This window comes from Chelonia mydas, chromosome 6 (assembly GCF_015237465.2).
Source record: "Chelonia mydas isolate rCheMyd1 chromosome 6, rCheMyd1.pri.v2, whole genome shotgun sequence".
NCBI lineage: Eukaryota > Metazoa > Chordata > Testudines > Cheloniidae > Chelonia > Chelonia mydas.
Window position 1 is genome coordinate 86,259,805 of NC_051246.2, and position 18,363 is coordinate 86,278,167.

Here is an 18,363-nt window from a genome sequence, read left to right on the forward strand (position 1 = left end):
AATTTGTCGGTGTGCTCAGGCATTATGAAGACTCCCCACAAAGGCCCTCTCTTGCTGGGTAAAAAGTGTTTTCTTAAATTGTGTTAACTCAATCAAGTTAGCTTAACACGGTTGAGAAGTGAGGTTGCAGGCCAGCACGTTTGAAGCCATGTTCAGCTGGCCATCTTGTGTTCCAAGGGGGAACATAGGCTACAGCGCAGCCAGCTAACACAGGATGCCAGTTATAACTTGAGGCTAACAGAGCTTTTCAGTCATGTTAGCTAGCTCAGCTAACACAACTGGAAAAGGGGGGGGGGGGGGGCGCGCGCGGCGGAAGGTGATCATTTTTGCCCATCAGGACTTCTCCATTGCTCTGCCGGAGCCCTGACCTGCAACACCCCTGCTCTGGCTGCTCAGCAGAGGGATGTCTACACTACAGAACCTATACTTGCATAGTCATGTTTGCCAGCATAGCCCCCCTCGAGCGCAGACGCAGCCTACATTGACAGGAGTTTTTTCTGTCAGTGTAGGAACACCAGCTTCCTGAAAAGGACATTAGCTATGTTGACAGAAGCACTCTTTCAGCAGTATAGTTGCGCCTACTCTGGGGGCTTTGTCAGAATAGCTGTCGGTCAGGGGGATTATTTTTCATACCCCTGACTGACACAGTTATACCAAGATATTTTTTAAGTGTGGACCAAGCCAGAGACTAGTAATCATGTCTGACTATACCAGGATAAGGGCTCAATCCTGCAACTGGATTCACGAGAGCGACCCTTAGCATCAATGGGGTTCTGAACAGGCACACAGGTCCACCCAGGAGGAACGGATTGCAAGATCAGGGCCTTAACCTCTGCCAGAATTTAGGCCCAAATCCCCATCATTATTTTCACTTGTGGATGATGTAAAATTTGAACCCTTACGACCAGCTGTGATAACGTCATGGATAAACCCTCTACACCAGCAAACCACCACGTATATGAATTTGGAAGGGGTTGGGGAGGGGAAAAGGACATTTACTAAAGGAGTTGATTCCATAAGGTAATAAAGACACCAAAGTAAATTGTTAACTTAATTAGGTACAAGGAATTCCGTATGCCAGCAAACAGGTTTACCTTGCAATATATGTGCTCTCCTACCTCAGTGTAATGAGCATCCATGCATTTTCATTTCATTGCCGCTGAATGCTAAGGAGATTCATATGAGAGAGTTATTAAACATACTGCATACAAATGTTAACAGCTAAGGGAAAATTATCTCATTGCATGAAGAAATGCATAGGTGTGGAATGGTGTGGGGTCAGGAAAGTCCACAAGGTGAATCTTGCAGAGTTTCCAGAAAATTGTGGATGTATCTGGGGATGCAGAAGGGGTGGGACATTCTGCCATGCAATCCCACTTACCCTGTAAATCCACAGGAAAGATTACTCTCGCTCCCGTAACAGTTCAGGCCCACAGCTCTGGTTCCACAGGAGCTATGCTGCCAGTTAGCAAGCTATATGCACCTTCACAAAAAGCAACTCTTTCATGGAGTTTCAGGCATGAATACTTTGGGCTTGTTTATGGTGGGGATTTTTCCCTGGTGTAGTTACATCCCAGCATAGCAATATCAGTGCAGGCCTCCACTGCACCACTATATAGGGTGGCTTGTACTGATGCGACTAATCCTAGTTTGAAACATGGCAATGGAAAAAATCAAAAAGTGGCCCAGTGGCCCATGACTGGATTTCAGAAGTCTCACCATCTGCTATCAATGAAAAGTGAGTAATAATACGGCTTTCCAAAAACTGTTGAATCCCAGGCTACAATGGGATAAAATAAACTAATCCTTAAATTGTATTTCCTCCGGCCCTGATTCTGCAAACTCGAATGCATGTGCAGTCCCACTGAGTTCCCTTCAGGATATATTGACAACTCTGTTCTTTACAGTATTCAAATGTTCCCCAATATTTCCCATTCCTGAATGGATTAGCTGGTCATCAGTCTTCCTGTCTGTACTAGGACAGTAAAGCATATGGATGGTCTCTGACAAAGGCCACAGGAAAGGTCACTGAGTGGTGAAGTGTTTCACAAACTTCCTTTTCACAGGAAAAGATGAACTGGCAATAGCAATCCTGCTGACGAAGAGTCTGACTCAAAGCCATCTGAACACAACAGTGGAAAGACTCCTGTCTTGGATCAGGCTGCAGGTACATTACATTTAGCATCTGATAGTGGTGATACGTATGCCAAATTTTCATTCTGGGGCTTTTAGACGCTGAGGGTATGTCTACACAGCAGATGCTGATGTCAGCTGTGTATAGGGTGACCAGACAGCAAGTGTGACAAAATAGGGGCGGGGATAGGGAGGTAACAGGAGCCTATATAAGAAAAAGACCCCAAAATCAGGACTGTCCCTATAGAATCGGGACATCTGGTCACCCTAGCTGTGTAGTCGCGGCTCCAGCACTGGGAGAGAGCTCTCCCAGCACTGTAAAAAACACCCCACCTCCGCAAGGGGAATAGCTATCAGCGCTGGAAGCATGGCTCCTAGTGCTCTAGCACTGTCTACACCCCCATTTTACAGCACTGAAACTTGCATTGCTCAGGGGGGTGTAGACAAGCCCAAAGATCCACTGTTTAGATGCCTAAATGCAGATTTAAAGGACATTCAAAGGGACTAGAAGTTGTAAAGTTACTCAAATGCATAACTGTCTGTAGGATCAGACCCTCTCTCTGTAACATCAAAGTCCTGCTAGGTGGAGCAGGAATTTGAGGGCTTGGCTACACTTACATTTTATAGCGCTCTAACTTGCTGGCTCAGGGGTGTGAAAAATCACCCCTCTCCCCACCCCGAGCACAGCAAGTCAGAGCACTTTAAAGAGGCAGTGTAAACAAGCTCCCAGCGCTCGGAGCTAATCCCCTCGTGGAGCTGGATTGCCAGGAGCGCTGGGGGAGCTCTCTCCCAGCGCTCATGCACGACCACACTCGCACTTCAAAGCGCTGCTGCGGGAGCGCTCCCACGACGGCGCTTTGAAGTTTCCAGTGTAACCATGCCCTGAGATTCTGTTTGCGTTCTCATTTCAATAAAGAAGTGGTTTTAAAAAAAAAAAAGTCACTGAGCAGAATGAGTCAGAACAAAATTAAGAGTAGATATAAACTTTGGTATATTGTTTTAATGCTTGATTGTCAAGAAAAATATCCCTATTCCTGTGTATAATTAACCTGGCTAACTAATCTTGCTTGACAAACATAGATATAGAAATCAGTTCTGACAGTGATCCAAGGCAACTGCTCTAGGATCTCTGCCAAAGCTGAATTCCTCAGTCTGATATCATAAAATGACTTGTCTGTTGTATTTACAGTTCCAATGGCTCTGGACTCTGTTGAGCACTGGACATTCTGGCACTCATCCACAAGAACAGATTTGAACCTGACCATTATGCCAAAACATGTGCATTTGATTAGAAGAAAAATTATGCATAGTTCTTCTGGATGGCAGTATTCATCAGACTTTCCATTGTAAGCTAATTGCAAGGCATGCTGCTGTGCAAGTATCATAAAAATCCTTTGTAACATAACAAACGATTATATTTCTACATCCTGTGTTCCTCTGCAATTTGATCATCAACCTGTTACACTGCTCCTTAGGTTTGTACCCAGAACCAGAATCTAAGGGGTTTCACTTTGGATTTTAATGTTAAACAAGAAAATCGCTGGGAGATTTGTTTTTTTAATATATTAAAACACACACAAAAATTACATTTCCTCCCCCCAGAATTACAAGACTATTGATGAAAATCCTCAACCTGAGCTTCTGAAGATTCATGCATTCCTTAAATCCCTGTGATGAGCAAGGGGCAGGATGGGGGAGGGGAGTTGAGCAGACATCTCAGCAAGGAATCATTACATTGGAGGCCATGTTTCAGAAGCCACCTAAGGACTCTCGGGCCTCTGCCAGGCGGGGAGCTCTGAACGCGATCCTCCCAGATTTGGGGCCAGCACCTGCTAGTTGTGGCCACACCACCCAATCTTGGAGAGTAAATAAATACTTTCCCATCTATAGGGCAAAGGCAGCATGGGCTCACGTAGGGTGGTGCTGGAGAGGATGAAGGTGCCTACTTGGACTGACTGAAGTTTTTTTAGTCATTACCTTGAATGATGACATGGATGGAGAGGGTTGGAAAGGGTGGGAGGAGAGACTACTCAGATACACAGACAAAAATGCTAGTGATTGTCTCCTCTCTGCTATACACTTTCCAGTGACTGTCACCCTTTATAAAGAATATGACCCGATTCTTAGAAGAGCTCAGCCCTCATTAAGACACCTAAATGAACCACCCAGATTTTCAAAAGAGGTTTCCATGCACTTTCATTTATCCAGGGTCCTGTCTGGAGATGGTTGGGTTCTGAGCTCTCTGTATAAAACAATGTCATTGCATTTCTTAAATACAATTGAGTTCTTGTGATTATTACTGGTTGCAAAATTTCCTATACTCAGTGGAACTCACTTGCCTCTGTGAGTTCAGGCCTCCAGAGACAGTCACAGCCTCCAACATTCACACCAAGTAGTGGCGGAGTCTCTGATAAAATGCTTCCCAGTGGGCTATGAAAACTTCCACCATAATTGCATGGGTGCTAGGTGCCCGCAACCCCTGCTCTGTTGGGGTGTATGCCATCTTCTGACAGAGTGCCAGAAACTGACCGAGGAGGGGTCCTGGCCAGATCAGCCAGGTGATGGTCTGATTCAGTGCCTTCCTTGGAGAGTCATGGTTGGTGGGACTCTTATGGGGCCACAGCTGTACTTTAAAGCTGCCATTTCCTGGCAAAACCAGAGGGCAAGGGTGGAATCACCACATGCTCTTCACCAACAGATGAACCACCCCTCTCAAAGAGCATAGTTGCCTTTACAACTCAGGGAATGCAGGTTGCATCTCTCTACACTAGCACTGGTTGGCGAATGGAGCTCGGGAGTACACACAAAGGAATGTTCGAACAGCACACCTGCTCATTGTGAAAGGATACGCCAAACAGATCTATTGCTTTATAGTTTTACAATGCTCCCTGTACAAAACAGAAACAAAAAAAGCAACAGTAATACATCTTTAAACATCTTTACAGTAAAAGGCAGTAATACATCTTTCCATCCATAGATCTCAATGGCCTTCGCAAAGTAAAGTAAATCTCTCTATCCCCATTTTAAAGATGAGGAAATGGAGGCACAAGTGACACATCTAATGCTATGAAGACTACACTGGCATAGCAATGTCATTCTAGCTATGCTGGTGTAACCTCAGAAAAAAGACACAGTCTAGTCTACACCAATGGAAGAGGTTTTTCCCATCAGCGGAGGAGAACACACCTTCCTGAACTATGGTTGCTATGCTGACCAATACATTCTTCCATCAACAACCCCCAGTGTAGACGCAGTTATAAGTCAGTATAGCTATGTCAGTCAGGGTTGTAGATATTTCACACCCCTGCCTCACAGAGGTCTGTCGACCTAACTTTTAGGCATAGACCAGGCTTAAGGTAAGTGAATTTAGAGCCTGTAAAATGTGCAAGAGTGACAGATTTATCCAGTGAACAAACAGCAAAGGGAGGAGCAATATACCTGGCTGAAATATTTTCCAGTGGAAAAAAGTTCTCTCTTGGAAATTGCCAATTCAATGGAATAGGAAGGGGTCACAGGAACGCGTTGAATCCATGAAAGCTTTTGATGGAAAGCAGGCAGGGATCAGCCTGGCCAGCCTACCTGCATTCCCAGGCTCTCCAGCACTTGGTCGGTTGCCAGAGTGGTTGGGTTCCCAAGCTCCACCGCTCCCAGCTCCTCAGCAGCTCAGCTGGCAGGATGCTTGGCCTCTCAGGGCTTCTCAGGAGCCTGATGAGCTCAGGCTGGTAAATTTTCAGATGTGTACATTTTGGTTCTTCCAAAAATGGGGTTTTCTGAAAACATCCCTCTTGCAGAAAATTTTGCATCTCCAACTTCTCATTCCAATGGATTTTTTTTTTCAGAAATGAAAATTTTTCCATGGGACAAAAATTCCAGTTCCTGCACAGTACTACATAGCAATATAATTTCCCCCAGGGCTTGAACTGTGGGGTGCATGGCAGGATAGTGCACCAGGTTGGAAGGGACCTCAGGAGGTCATCTAGTCCAACCCCCTGCTCAAAGCAGGACCAATTCCCAATTTTTGCCCCAGATCCCTAAATGGCCCCCTATTCTATGATTCTATGAATTTGAATTGCAAAGAGTCCCTGAACACTTGCTTTCTTGAAAGGCTGTTGTGAGGATTAACACCTCTTCTCACCAGCAGTCTTGTGCTCCTCAGCTTTATTAAGTTAGTTAAAACTACGGCCATGTCTGGACTACAGTGGGATAGCTTTGGGGCCATCGCTATACTGGCATAACCCCAAAGCGTAGATGCAGACTACAGCAATTGAATGGGTTTTTCCATTGCTGTAGGAACTCCACCTCCCCGAACAACAGCAGCTAGATCAATGGAAGCATCTTCCATTGAAATTGATGCGTCGACACCCACGTGTCACAGATATGTTGACCTAAGTTTTAGGTGTAGACCAGGCCCTACAGGTATGTCTACACTATGCAGACTACACCAGAACAGCTATATCGGCATAGCCCTTTAGTGTAGACACAGCCTACACTGAGGGCTTGTATTCACTGGCAATGCTAAAGCACTGCCGCAGCTCTCCCAGCGCTCTAAAAAAAACCACCTCCACGAGGGGTGTAGCTACCAGTGCTGGGGCACTGTCTACACTGGCACTTTACAGCGCTAAAACTTGCTGCGCTCAGGGGGGTGTTTTTTCACCCCTGTAAATGGCTGTAAAGTGTCAGTGCAGACAAGCCTTAAAAGAACGGGTTGTTCCAAGTGTAAACCAAGAGGGCTTCCACTGGCATAGCTAATTTCATTCAAAGAGGTGGCGTTCCTGCACTGATGGAAATTATATCAGCATAGCTGGTGTGAAAAATCTGCACCCCGAGAGACATAACTAAGCCAACCCAATCCCTGATGCAGACAATGCTAGGACACCCACCTCTTGGGGAAATGGCCTACCTATGCTGATGGGAGGACCTACACTGAAGCACTACAGCATCTGTGCCGTTGAAGCAGTTTAAGTGTACACATACCCATAGCCCACGCAATTCCTTTCCATCAGTACTCAAGGTTCATGTTTAATTGAATATGCTATAACTTTATCAAATGTAAAGTTTGAGTAGATTTCTAAATAATTATCAGTCTTGTGATACTTGTATTCATTTCCACAATCAGAATACTTATCACATAGCTAAAGTTTTACATGGGGGAGGGGGGGGAACACACACACAAAAACACAACACAAATTGTTCTGGATTGTTAAACACCTTCTGTGACCCTCCCTTCCTCCCCTCCCCTCTCCATCCCCATGATCTACCCCACTCCCACAAAATGCCAGTTTTCCTAAAAGAGTAATTATAACAACGTGTCAAACTGAAAAATGCTGAGACTGTTGATTTAAAAAAAAAAAAGAAAAAGAAAAAGAAAACAACAAAAAAACCCCACACATACACTCATGCCGAGGCTACTGAAGGTTTTCGAGTATCCAAAAACTCAAAGCATCTTTTAATAAAGGATGCAATATAGTATATAGCCAAAACATATCTAGATTTAAAATAATTGCAATTGTTGTCCGAGTTCACCAATCTCACAAGACAAAGCCAGATGGGCCTGATTTTGGATGGGAGGCTTCAAAGAAACAGGTATGTAGTGCAGGAAGCTGTGATAATTATTATGGTAATTCAAAAGGGGAAAAAATCTTTCCCTCTGAATCAACAACTTTGTATAGTGCAAGCAGGCACTGTCTTACTGAAGCTGCCATCTTTCAGTGGAGAGGTAGAACAATGGCTACCTGTGATCCTCAAAAATTCCACAGCACTTTTTTTTGAGAATAGGGATGTTAGCCTGCATGTTCTTGTTAATTTCCTATTGAAATTCTCCCTGCATTTAAAATCAGATACCACATTCCTCCCTTTCAGTCCTGAACTGTTATGTAGTTTTTCTATGCACAGTTTAAAGTCTGCCACCTTCTACCCAAAAAATGTTCATGGTTGAAGAGATCTATGTATACAAATATTTTGGCATCTGTTTGTAAAGTGGTTGAGTTCTCTGGAGGATACTATATGAAAGTCAGTTATTACTCTTTATCCATAAAGAGTAATAACTACTATGATTCACAAACATTGAGGGCTGGCGGAACACCACAGATTGGTTATAAAAAAAAATTCCACTACTCAAGATGAGTTCCAGAAGAACTTGCCCCAACCCTACAAGTTACATCTAGTGAGGGTCTCTGTCTGCAATTCGGTAAAAATTATGGTGATCCCCCTTCGTGTTTGGCTCTAGCTTTAGCACAAACTCCCCTTTCTTCCCCCTAGTGGCCAAATAATGCAGTGCCTCACTTTCAGCATTAGTGAGGCGAGCAGCGTCCTAAATTGCAGGCAATAGGCAAGGAAGTTTTCAACAATTAATAACTTTGTCCATTGTAATTCCATACAGGATCACTCTGCCATAGTGAAACAGACTGAAGAGAAACCAAGTTAGCCCACTCTAAATGAACTAATGTTCAAACTCTACTGGGAACGGGGACTTGAAATGGCAGTTTATGCCTTCCTTTTCACAGAACTGTACCTCCTTGCTCTTAACATTAAAGCACTAGATCTCTCTTTTCAGGCTTCACACCTATAATGGCAATACTAATGGTTCAATCAATCACAATATCCCCTCTTTAGTTATGAAACAGTTGATACGTGACCACTGAATTGAAACTAGTTGGAGTGAAATATTTCATCCATCAGATAGTATTAAACAGCCAAATAAAATCAAACATATATTTGAACAGCCGACGTGCTCAAGTAAATGTAGATCACCCTCCCCGCCTTCAGATAGGGAAAGCTATCTACCTCAAAACCCCTCTGAAAGTTAGAGACAAAAAGGAATGGGATAAAAAGAGCTCATATTAGAGTACTCTAGTCTGTTGTGATCAATTAGTCGGTGCTTAGGTGCACTTCTGCCATCCCTTCCAGGTGTGTTTAGCACTATAAGAAAGGCACTGGTGGACAGGGTTGTAAGCAAACAAAGCTTCTCCTTTGGGTCAAATACCAGAAAACATTTTATGCTGGGACCCAGGCTCTGGTCTTCCCTCACTAGAAAATTAAATGATTGCTATGTAAATTTGTTTATTTACGCAGCTGTGGCCTCTACTGGTACACATGTGCATAAATTAGGGAATAAATGTATTACGTTATAAATAACGAGCCGCCAAGCGCCTGCCTAGCCATGAACATTAATAGGACAGTGACCAAGCAGACTCTCTTAGGAGAAGTAAGAGGAGAGTAATCTGACAAGATAGTCAATGTATGTCGTGTACTTACAAACTTTCTTATTTAACATACATATTCATTCCTCCCCTTTACAATTGACAGGAACTGTTTATAAACAATTTCCTGTACTTTCAGATCTGGCAGCTAATGCACACACTGTGCTCCACAGGAAAAATCTACAGTGTGGCTTAAATTGGGGAGGAGGATGAAAAATCTGGGAGCAGTAATATCTAGAGTTCAGGAGTTTAGAAGTGTAAGGTGCTATTGCAGGGGGTTTATAACTCAGTGGTAAAACTAGAACACGGAAATACATTTAGGAACAACCACAAAGCCAGAGTCTGTTACAAATCCAAATAGCGATTGAACCACTCTCTTACCTTGGACCTTTCCTTGACATAGTACTTGCCCAGTCTACTTCCACAATACATCACCAGCCTGTCTATCAACGACAAGAGAAAGTTGATGGCCTCACAGCCTTCCTCAGTGCCTCCGATCCACTTTATCTGGTCTCCTCTCAAATGCCTTTTGGAGATGCCATTGTTGGGGCCGGCTAGTTGACCATCCTGCAGCTCCCCGTTATAGTGCATCTGTTTCACTCGCTCCAACAGACAGTCCCCTACCACCTCGCCCAGGAAATTGTCCAAATAGCAGAAGCCGATATCATGCAAACAGGGCACAATATAGTCGAGGGCTATTTTCTCTAGATCTAATCTCATTATAGGTCCCAGAGGCATCTTGATTAGGTCTTTTCCCCCCCCAGAGTTAAGTCAAATATGCACCAAAGCGGTGCTTAGTAGAGCTGGAGATGAACAATCGCTCTAGTAACTTGAGTCAACCAGCAAGTACAACTTTTTAATTTACGAAGCAAACGAGTGCAAGGTTAAGTAACGAAGACAGCGTGGGAAAGTTTAGCTGCAGCAATGTCTCTCCTCAGTGGAGATTTCCAGTTCCACCCAGCCTTTGGGTTACCAGACTAGATAATTAAATGCACGGTGAGTGCACTTACTACCCCGAACTGACTCCCCCACCTCCCGCCTACCAGCCGCACCTTTGCCGAGATAAGTGCTTAACCAGAAGGCTGCTGATTCTGGAGTTCTTTTTTATCTGGTTGTATGTGATCCACGTGTGTGAACTCCCCCTTAGCGGCTGTAATCACTCCCCCTTTTTTGGAGCTGATGAGCCCTGCAAAGTGCAAACTCCTTTCGATTTATTTACCAAAGCAGCAGATGGCCCCTTTCTGATTAATACGTCTGCTACGTGCAGAATGTGTTCTTACTCAGCAGCGATCAGCACGTGGGTGGAGCCCCGTCCCCACTCCAACCCGATTCAGCACTTACCTAGCCAATCAGTGGGTCGAGTGGGCGTGGCCTCCGTCAGAACCCCCAACGAGTTACACCGAGTTCAGCCCTTCAAAGGCTTCACCGTTGGAATCGAAAGAGGGGGGCGGGGGGATTTCCATGAGTCTAAAGGAGGTGTGTCTTGTGGTTTAGCAGGCTCCACCCACCCATCCCAGGGGCGTGGTCTCCGCCATTGAGGAATTCTCCCTCAACATGTACACAGCTACTACAGTCACATACTACAAGGCAATGTAAACAAATGGTGCTGACAGATTAAGTGCTAATCGAACTGCTCGTGGCAATTATCTTAACTCAATAATACGGGCTGGGGCAAGAGTTTGCCAGGGTCTATAATCTTTTTCCAGGAGCGGGGAGACGCCCCTCAACCCATACACCTTTACACACAAACTACCAGGAGGTGATTTAAAGTTAGTTTAAAAACAAACTTGCCCCAAGTCTTATTCATCTGGAGACAGAATGCCCCATTCCCGAATCAGTTTTTAAAAGTATCTCCTTCTTGTGATAAACGCTCTGATATGGTTCAATGAGACGTTTAAAACTAAAGATCTCATTCATTTTTTGCTTTAAACTGTCCGTCATTTAAATTGTCCCCTGAAATAATAGCAATGCCAGTTTCAACATCAGGACAGCCTGGTACAATTTTGGGGGGTAGCAAAATTTAATGGAAGTTTTTAAAAAGTTTGTTTAAGAGCCTCGTCTGTACTTTCCCCAGTTATTTACTGAAAAGGCTTTAATGGTTTATTTTGTGTTGTGGCATGAAGTGCAGGGGATTCTGTCAGTTTCTGGAAGTAACATTGCATGTGATAAATTCAATCTGATACGTAGAGCTTCAATTTTCACTTTTAAGAAACAACCCAGCAATCTTGCAGCTACTGTAACCACTGCATTGTAAGATTTTCACATTCCCCTCCAGTTATCAAATATGATACCATGTTACTTGTAAAGCATTTAATCTCTACTCGTTTATAAAATGTATTATAATGAAAAGTAATTAGTTTATGAGACGGTACAAATAAAGAATCGTTTAACAAAGTCCACTAACAGCGTGCCTAGGATTTGCTAAAAATCTTAATGTAAGATGTGTGCATTTAACGCAGACTAGAAACTAGGGGGGGTAGGGGTACCTTAAAACAAGTAATTGTCACTGCAGTTACTAACCTTATGTCTTCCTCTAATTTTGTAATTCCCAAGTTTCCCATCAGCGTACATGATGAGTTTATCCATTCTGGACAGAAGGTAGCCTATATTTTCACATCCTTGTTCATTGCCCTCCACCCACAATATCTTGTCCCCGCGAATAGCCTTAGTGCTGCCTGATTTCTGACTTGCCAGCTCTCCATCCTGGAATTTGTCACTCAGGTGCAGAGCTTTGACTTCTTGCAAGACTTTGTCTCCAGTTTTGTGTCCCAGGAAATTGTCTACTATGCACAAGCCGTAGGAGTTCATGCAGGGCACGAGGTACTGTACCACTAGTCTCTGGCCACTTCTGGGTTCTTTAGCAGGAGCCCTCTTGCGAGGGGTCAGATTCAGAGCGCGCGCTCTGGCGCTGGACTCCCCCGCTTTCACTGGGCACGTGCCTCCTCCTGTGCATCTCGACGGGTCAGCTCGCTGCGCCTCACTCCTGCCCTGGGCTTTCTCGCTGCTCTCGGGGTTATCCGCATGGATCAAACCCCTCTTCATGCTGGCTACCGATTCGCAACTGCTCTTGCCTGTTGGCGGCTCGGCTCCCCAGCTCGTTGCCATTTGCAGTGCGGTCCCCCGTCCCCATGCATTGCTCACATGCTGCTGCCAGCCCTTGAGCCGTGCGAGGGAATGGGAAGTGCCATGTTCCACCAACAGGATGCTACAGAGGACAAGCCGCCGGGCGGGAGCGTGCACACGTACCGGCGGGAGCGCGCAGGCTCACCCGCCTCCTCCTCCTCCCTGCCGTACCGCCGCCTCCATCCCTGGGGGACAGCGGCTGGGAGCATGCCAGTTCCAGCGAAGCGCACGAAGGCTGAACGTGCAGAACGCGGCAGCCCCCGCCTGCAAGGTGCGTTTCCTCCCAGCTGAAACAAACCAGTGATTGCCCAGGGGACAAGCTGGGTGCGGTTCATTTTTGGCCCTAAGCTCCCAAATTAGACCATCAAAAACACCGGGGGGCGGGGAACAATCCAGAGACCTCAATGCAGCTGTAAGTGGGAGGGCTGCACAAACCGGGATCCAGTTACGGGAGCTTGCTGGGTCCCAGCAAAATGTTGGCCATAAAGCCCCAAAGGTGAGTACCTGAGAAAAGTCTAGCCTCTCCTGCACCAAAAAATGCTAGAGTCTGGCACAGGACTGCTGCAAACCCCCCAGATCCACACCTAGCTCCAGAGGGATCCTGCCAATTGTTGGCACCACTGCCCAAATAGATAATAACTGTAGCTGCCTCAGGCGCCACCGAGAATATCCTGCTCCCATGCATGCTGGAACATGGCAGGTGCAAAACCCCAGATTCAACACCTAGATCCAGTCAGATCCTGGTAATTTTTGCCTCCGAATCCCTAAATTTCTCTTTCACTTAAAAGAATCTGATGGGGGCTGGTCCAACAGGAGTGGAAGAACCTGGATCATCCCAGTTTATAATCTACATAGAGAAAAAATGCAGCAGCTCCTATACATCAAAAAGCCTAGACCTTGTTGCAAAATGGTGCAACAGCACAACAATAATCTGTCTCCAACATCTGGATTCTGCTAGGTCCAATTAGTTTTTATCTGAAACCCAAAGAATTCTATCAGCTATACAGAAAAGTGACCTGCTAAAATTCCACTGCAAAAATCCAGACCCCAAAGCATGCTGCATTCTGTCTTATTTATTTTACAGGTAGCATTTGCAACAACAAATGCCATAGTTTAGGTTGTACACACATTTCCATTACAGCTAAGCTATAGGACCAAATGGTCCCTGATAGTAGCACATGTGTGCAGGGAGGATGTAAATTTTCACCTGCCATTCAGGCCCTGTGCAAGGAATAATCCTAGCACCCCAAGGGATGCAAATTGCCCCAAAGGGGAATGGAGAGAAACTGGGACCATGGCCCTGTTACCCATCTGCACCAGCCCACACAACAAGCCCAGCCCATTGAGGAGCAAGTTGTACCAACCCAAGGAATAATGTAGCATGTGTTTATTGCCCTGCAGAATGGGGAGCACCCAATGAAATTTTGCTTCCTGAAGCACCTTGCCTCACCAAGCACCTGCTGGAGATGCTTCACACAATCCCCTACCATGGCAAAATGCCACAGTATAGGCAATAATTATGTTACAAATGTAACAAAGTAAAGGTGTGTGAAGCTAGGCTTATTTATAAATGTCATCTCAACATCTGGATGTACAAAAAGCCTTATTCATAATTGTTGTGTTTCCTATGTTTGACAGATGACACCTTGTAAATAGAAAACTTGTCTTTCAATGATATATGAACTGCCCCTCTGCCATCCTACATCTTCATTTTTGAAAGATTCTATTTAATTCTCAATTAGAAGCCCTGAGGATATTATAAGCTTATTGCTTACATTTACATTTGCAGTAGTTTCTCTGTAATACATGCCGTAAAGTGTGTGTTGATAGCATGGTATTAATGGCTCTTGTTTGGGATGACTTGCATAACTCATTAGTACCGGTAAAGCCTTTATACTACATTATACATACCATCGTGTAGTTTTTAATGCCACATGTTTTACAGATGCACTATCTTAAAATAGGTTTCAGAGTAACAGCCGTGTTAGTCTGTATTCGCAAAAAGAAAAGGAGTACTTGTGGCACCTTAGAGACTAACCAATTTATTTGAGCATAAGCTTTCGTGAGCTACAGCTCACTTCATCGGATGCATACTGTGGAAAGTGTAGAAGATCTTTTTATACACACAAAGCATGAAAAAATACCTCCCCCCACCCCACTCTCCTGCTGGTAATAGCTTATCTAAAGTGATCACTCTCCTTACAAAGTGTATGATAATCAAGATGGGCCATTTCCAGCACAAATCCAGGTTTTCTCACCCCCCCCCCACACACACACACCAGCAGGAGAGTGGGTTGGTTGGCAATGGGCTTTGTTGCAAGGCTAGGTTCCTGGGTTACCGTTTTTGTTGTGTGGTTGCTGGTGAGTATTTGCTTCAGGTTGTCACCTAGAGAATACATTGAAATACTGACCTTTTTTTTTTTCTGGTCCTAACAGGATCAACTGTTTTTCCCTCCTATCTTGCAAGTTTTCAGATCTTGCTTAGTAACCTGTGAATCATAAATCACTTTTTGATTAAGAAATGGGATTCTTTTTAAACAGGCATCAACCCCCTCTCCCAAAATCATATTCCAGTGTTTCTAGAATTAAACACTAAATCTCAGTGATATAAGTACAGGTCTGCACAGAACACTGCTCTCTACTAAACCACAGATTCATAGGTCACCAATGAAGAGACAGAAACTGTAGCTAGTTTATATGCAACTGTCAGGGGTAGGTAGGGGAAGCTATCAGGGTATGAACAGAGTTTAGTAGAAATAGTATTTTATTGTATCTTGTTTACACTTCAACAGTCTGCAGAGGATTTTTTTTTTTAAATTGGATATGCCCTTTTTTTGGCCTTTTTAGGAGATATAAAGAAACCCTGAAAGCTTCATAGCATATTTGCCTGCTTTTTAGCTTAGAAATAACAGTAGCGTCAGATCTTTTTCCTTTTCTATTCTAGCGGGATCTCATGGGGCCCTCAGAGTCATATATCCGCAAACTTTGAAAAGTTTACACAGCCAAATAGCAAACCCACATGTTATCTAAAAGGTGACCTTTACTGATGGGATGAGGGTGTGGAATCTCTACCAAAGGCTTCTATCAGGGTGTGCTCTACTCACCACTGGGTGGAGTCTCCTTCTGGCAATTCTGGAAATTAGCTTCACCTAGTTCAGCACCCCCTTTCTGGTCTTTCAACACACAGCTCTCCTCCCACTCACAAAGTCACAGTATAGCTGCTTCATGACTCAGCCCTCCAGCCAGATCAGTCAAGTCTTTCTGCACCAGAGGATCAGTCCTCATGCCTGATGCCCTAGGTCCCTCCCTCAGGGCTTGTCTACACTACCGCACAGGGTCGATCTAAGTCTTCACTGCGGTAAGTCGATAGCTGGCGCTCTCCCATCGACTCCGCTTGCGCTTCTCATTCTGGTGGAGTACCAGAGTCGATGGGAGAGTGCTCAATGTATCGCATCTATACTAGATGCGATAATTCGACCCCTGATGGATCGATCGCTGCCCACCGATCCAGCAGGTAGTGTAGACAAGCCCTCAGTCTTCCTATTCACTGCCCCTAGCAATACCACTCTACAATGGATGGTAGGGGAATCCAAGATGGCCCTCTACTCTGGGTTCTGGTCCAGGGCCCTACAGCAAGCAGTTAAAGTGTATGGCTAGACCTATCTTACCGCTCTCTTCCCTGGAATACTTCCTGCCAACCTTTTCACTTTCTAGCCTTCCTACTGAGATCCTTCTCTCTTAGGCCTGCTAGGTAAACGCTTTCTCAGAGGTTCCTCAAAGAGACAGACTGCACTGCAGGCTTCCTCCATGTAGCCTTACACTGTTGCTAGCCTCCTGGTTTTATGGAATCACTGCTTGTTCCTTCACAGCTAAGCTACCTTCTAGTTAGTGCCCTCCACACAGCCTAAATCTCCCCTATTTGCCGCTTAATTGGCCGATTGCGCCTTCCTGGCCTAAGTCTACTCTCTCAGGGCCGTTTGGAGAGCACACCCCATCACAGCTTTCTTTCTCTAAAATTCAAGTTAGACACTGAAGTTGTATAAACTGTTCACACACAACACTCCCCCCCGCCTCCCCCCCCCCAAAAAAAATTGACTATTCTTCTACTCTCAATTGCTCATCTTTTACTCTTTTGGCTCTTATGATGTCATCATTTCACTAGTTCTCCAGTCATGACTGATGTTTCAAGACAGTTTAGACCTGAATTTCTAATATTAAAACACAAACAAAACAACAACCAGGAAAAAAAAAAGAGAGAGAGAGAGAGAGACACCCTTTTAGGCCTTCTTTATAAATCATAAAGAAGCAAAAGAAAAGTAAAGAGCACAAATCCAATAATTTTTCCCCTTTGCAGATCACCTTTAAAGTTAAGCAACTGACTTGCACTTTTTCAGTTCTATTAGCTTGTCAAAGTAAGCAGCTTATTAGCTGCATTTTAATCATTCAAGGCTCCACTGTGAGGTTCTGAGTACATACTATTTTAGTACACTTTTAACTTGACTCTGGGAGTTCTCCTTCTATCCACTAAAACTGAAATTCCATTAGACTCCCAACTATGACTGTCCAGCTGAAACTCCAATCACAGTACAAGCTTTAAAAAGCTGTTCTACAGGTGATCCGCAAAGGATTTTATTGAAACCGGAGCTTATGCCCTTTCTTGCTTATTTATGATGTACATAAAGGCCTGAAAAGTTTTTATCGAAAGAGAGAACTTTTTTGTGTGCACATCTGTTGGTCTTTTAATCTTAGAAATGTCAGAAATATGAACTCTGTCCTTACCTGGTTTTGCTGGAGAATGGCTTGACAGACTCCAAGTATGGGAATTTAGCTCTTAGAGTATGTCTACGCATAACGCTACAGTGGCACAGCTGGGCTCCTGCAGCTGTGTCACTGCAGCACTTCAGTGTAGACACAACCTGTGCGGACGGGAGGGATTCTCCCATCTGCGTAGGTAATCCACCTCCCCAAGAGGCATTAGCTAGGTCAGTGTTTTTCAAACTGTGGGTTGTGACCCACTACTGGGTTGCCGTGCTCTGGGGTCAGCACCGCTAGTAGGCTAGTGCCTACCTTTTCCAACACTGCGCTGCGCCCCGGAAGCGGCAAGCAGCGGATCTGGCTTCTAGGCGGCGGGGGGCCACGGGCTCCGCACGCTGCCCCCGCTCCGAGCACCGGCTCCAGTTCCCAGCCAATGGGAACTGAGGGGGGTTTCGGAGTAGTAGCCATGTTAGTCTGTATCCGCAAAAAGAAAAGGAGTACTTGTAGCATCTTAGAAAATAACAGAACGCCACTAGCCATCACCTTCAGCCCCCAACTAAAACCTCTCCAACGCATCATCAAGAATCTACAACCTATCCTGAAGGACAACCCATCACTCTCACGGATCTTGGGAGACAGGCCAGTCCTTGCCTACAGACAGCCCCCCAACCTGAAGCAAATACTCACCAGCAACCACACACCACACAACAGAACCACTAACCCAGGATCCTAGCCTTGCAACAAAGCCCGTTGCCAACTGTGTCCACATATCTATTCAGGGGACACCATCATAGGGCCTAATCACATCAGCCACACTATCAGAGGCTCCTTCACCTGCACATCCACCAATGTGATATATGCCATCATGTGCCAACAATGCCCCTCTGCCATGTACATTGGCCAAACTGGACAGTCTCTACGTAAAAGAATAAATGGACACAAATCAGATGTCAAGAATTATAACATTCAAAAACCAGTCGGAGAACACTTCAGTCTCTCTGGTCACTCAATTACAGACCTAAAAGTGGCAATTCTTCAACAAAAAAACTTCAAAAACAGACTCCAACAAGAGACTGCTGAATTGGAATTAATTTGCAAACTGGATACAATTAACTTAGGCTTGAACAGAGACTGGGAGTGGATGTGTCATTAC

The 18,363-nt window shown here is 44.8% G+C and overlaps 1 protein-coding gene across 5 annotated transcripts in view; it reads right to left on the minus strand.

Moving 5' to 3' along the window:
* The window catches only part of EGLN3 (egl-9 family hypoxia inducible factor 3), a 37,560-nt gene extending 24,869 nt beyond the window's left edge, over window positions 1-12,691 (minus strand). Inside the window, exon 1 of one of the 5 annotated variants that reach the window (XM_027827611.3) lies at window positions 11,853-12,685. In XM_027827611.3, the coding sequence (XP_027683412.1) occupies window positions 11,853-12,437 (585 nt within the window). In that variant the 5' untranslated portion in view covers window positions 12,438-12,685. Of the gene's footprint in view, window positions 1-9,713; window positions 10,636-11,852 lie in introns of those variants that run through there. The other 4 variants (XM_007065264.4, XM_007065265.4, XM_027827612.3 and 1 more) reach the window with 4 other exon arrangements.
* Window positions 12,692-18,363: the final 5,672 nt, after the last annotated feature.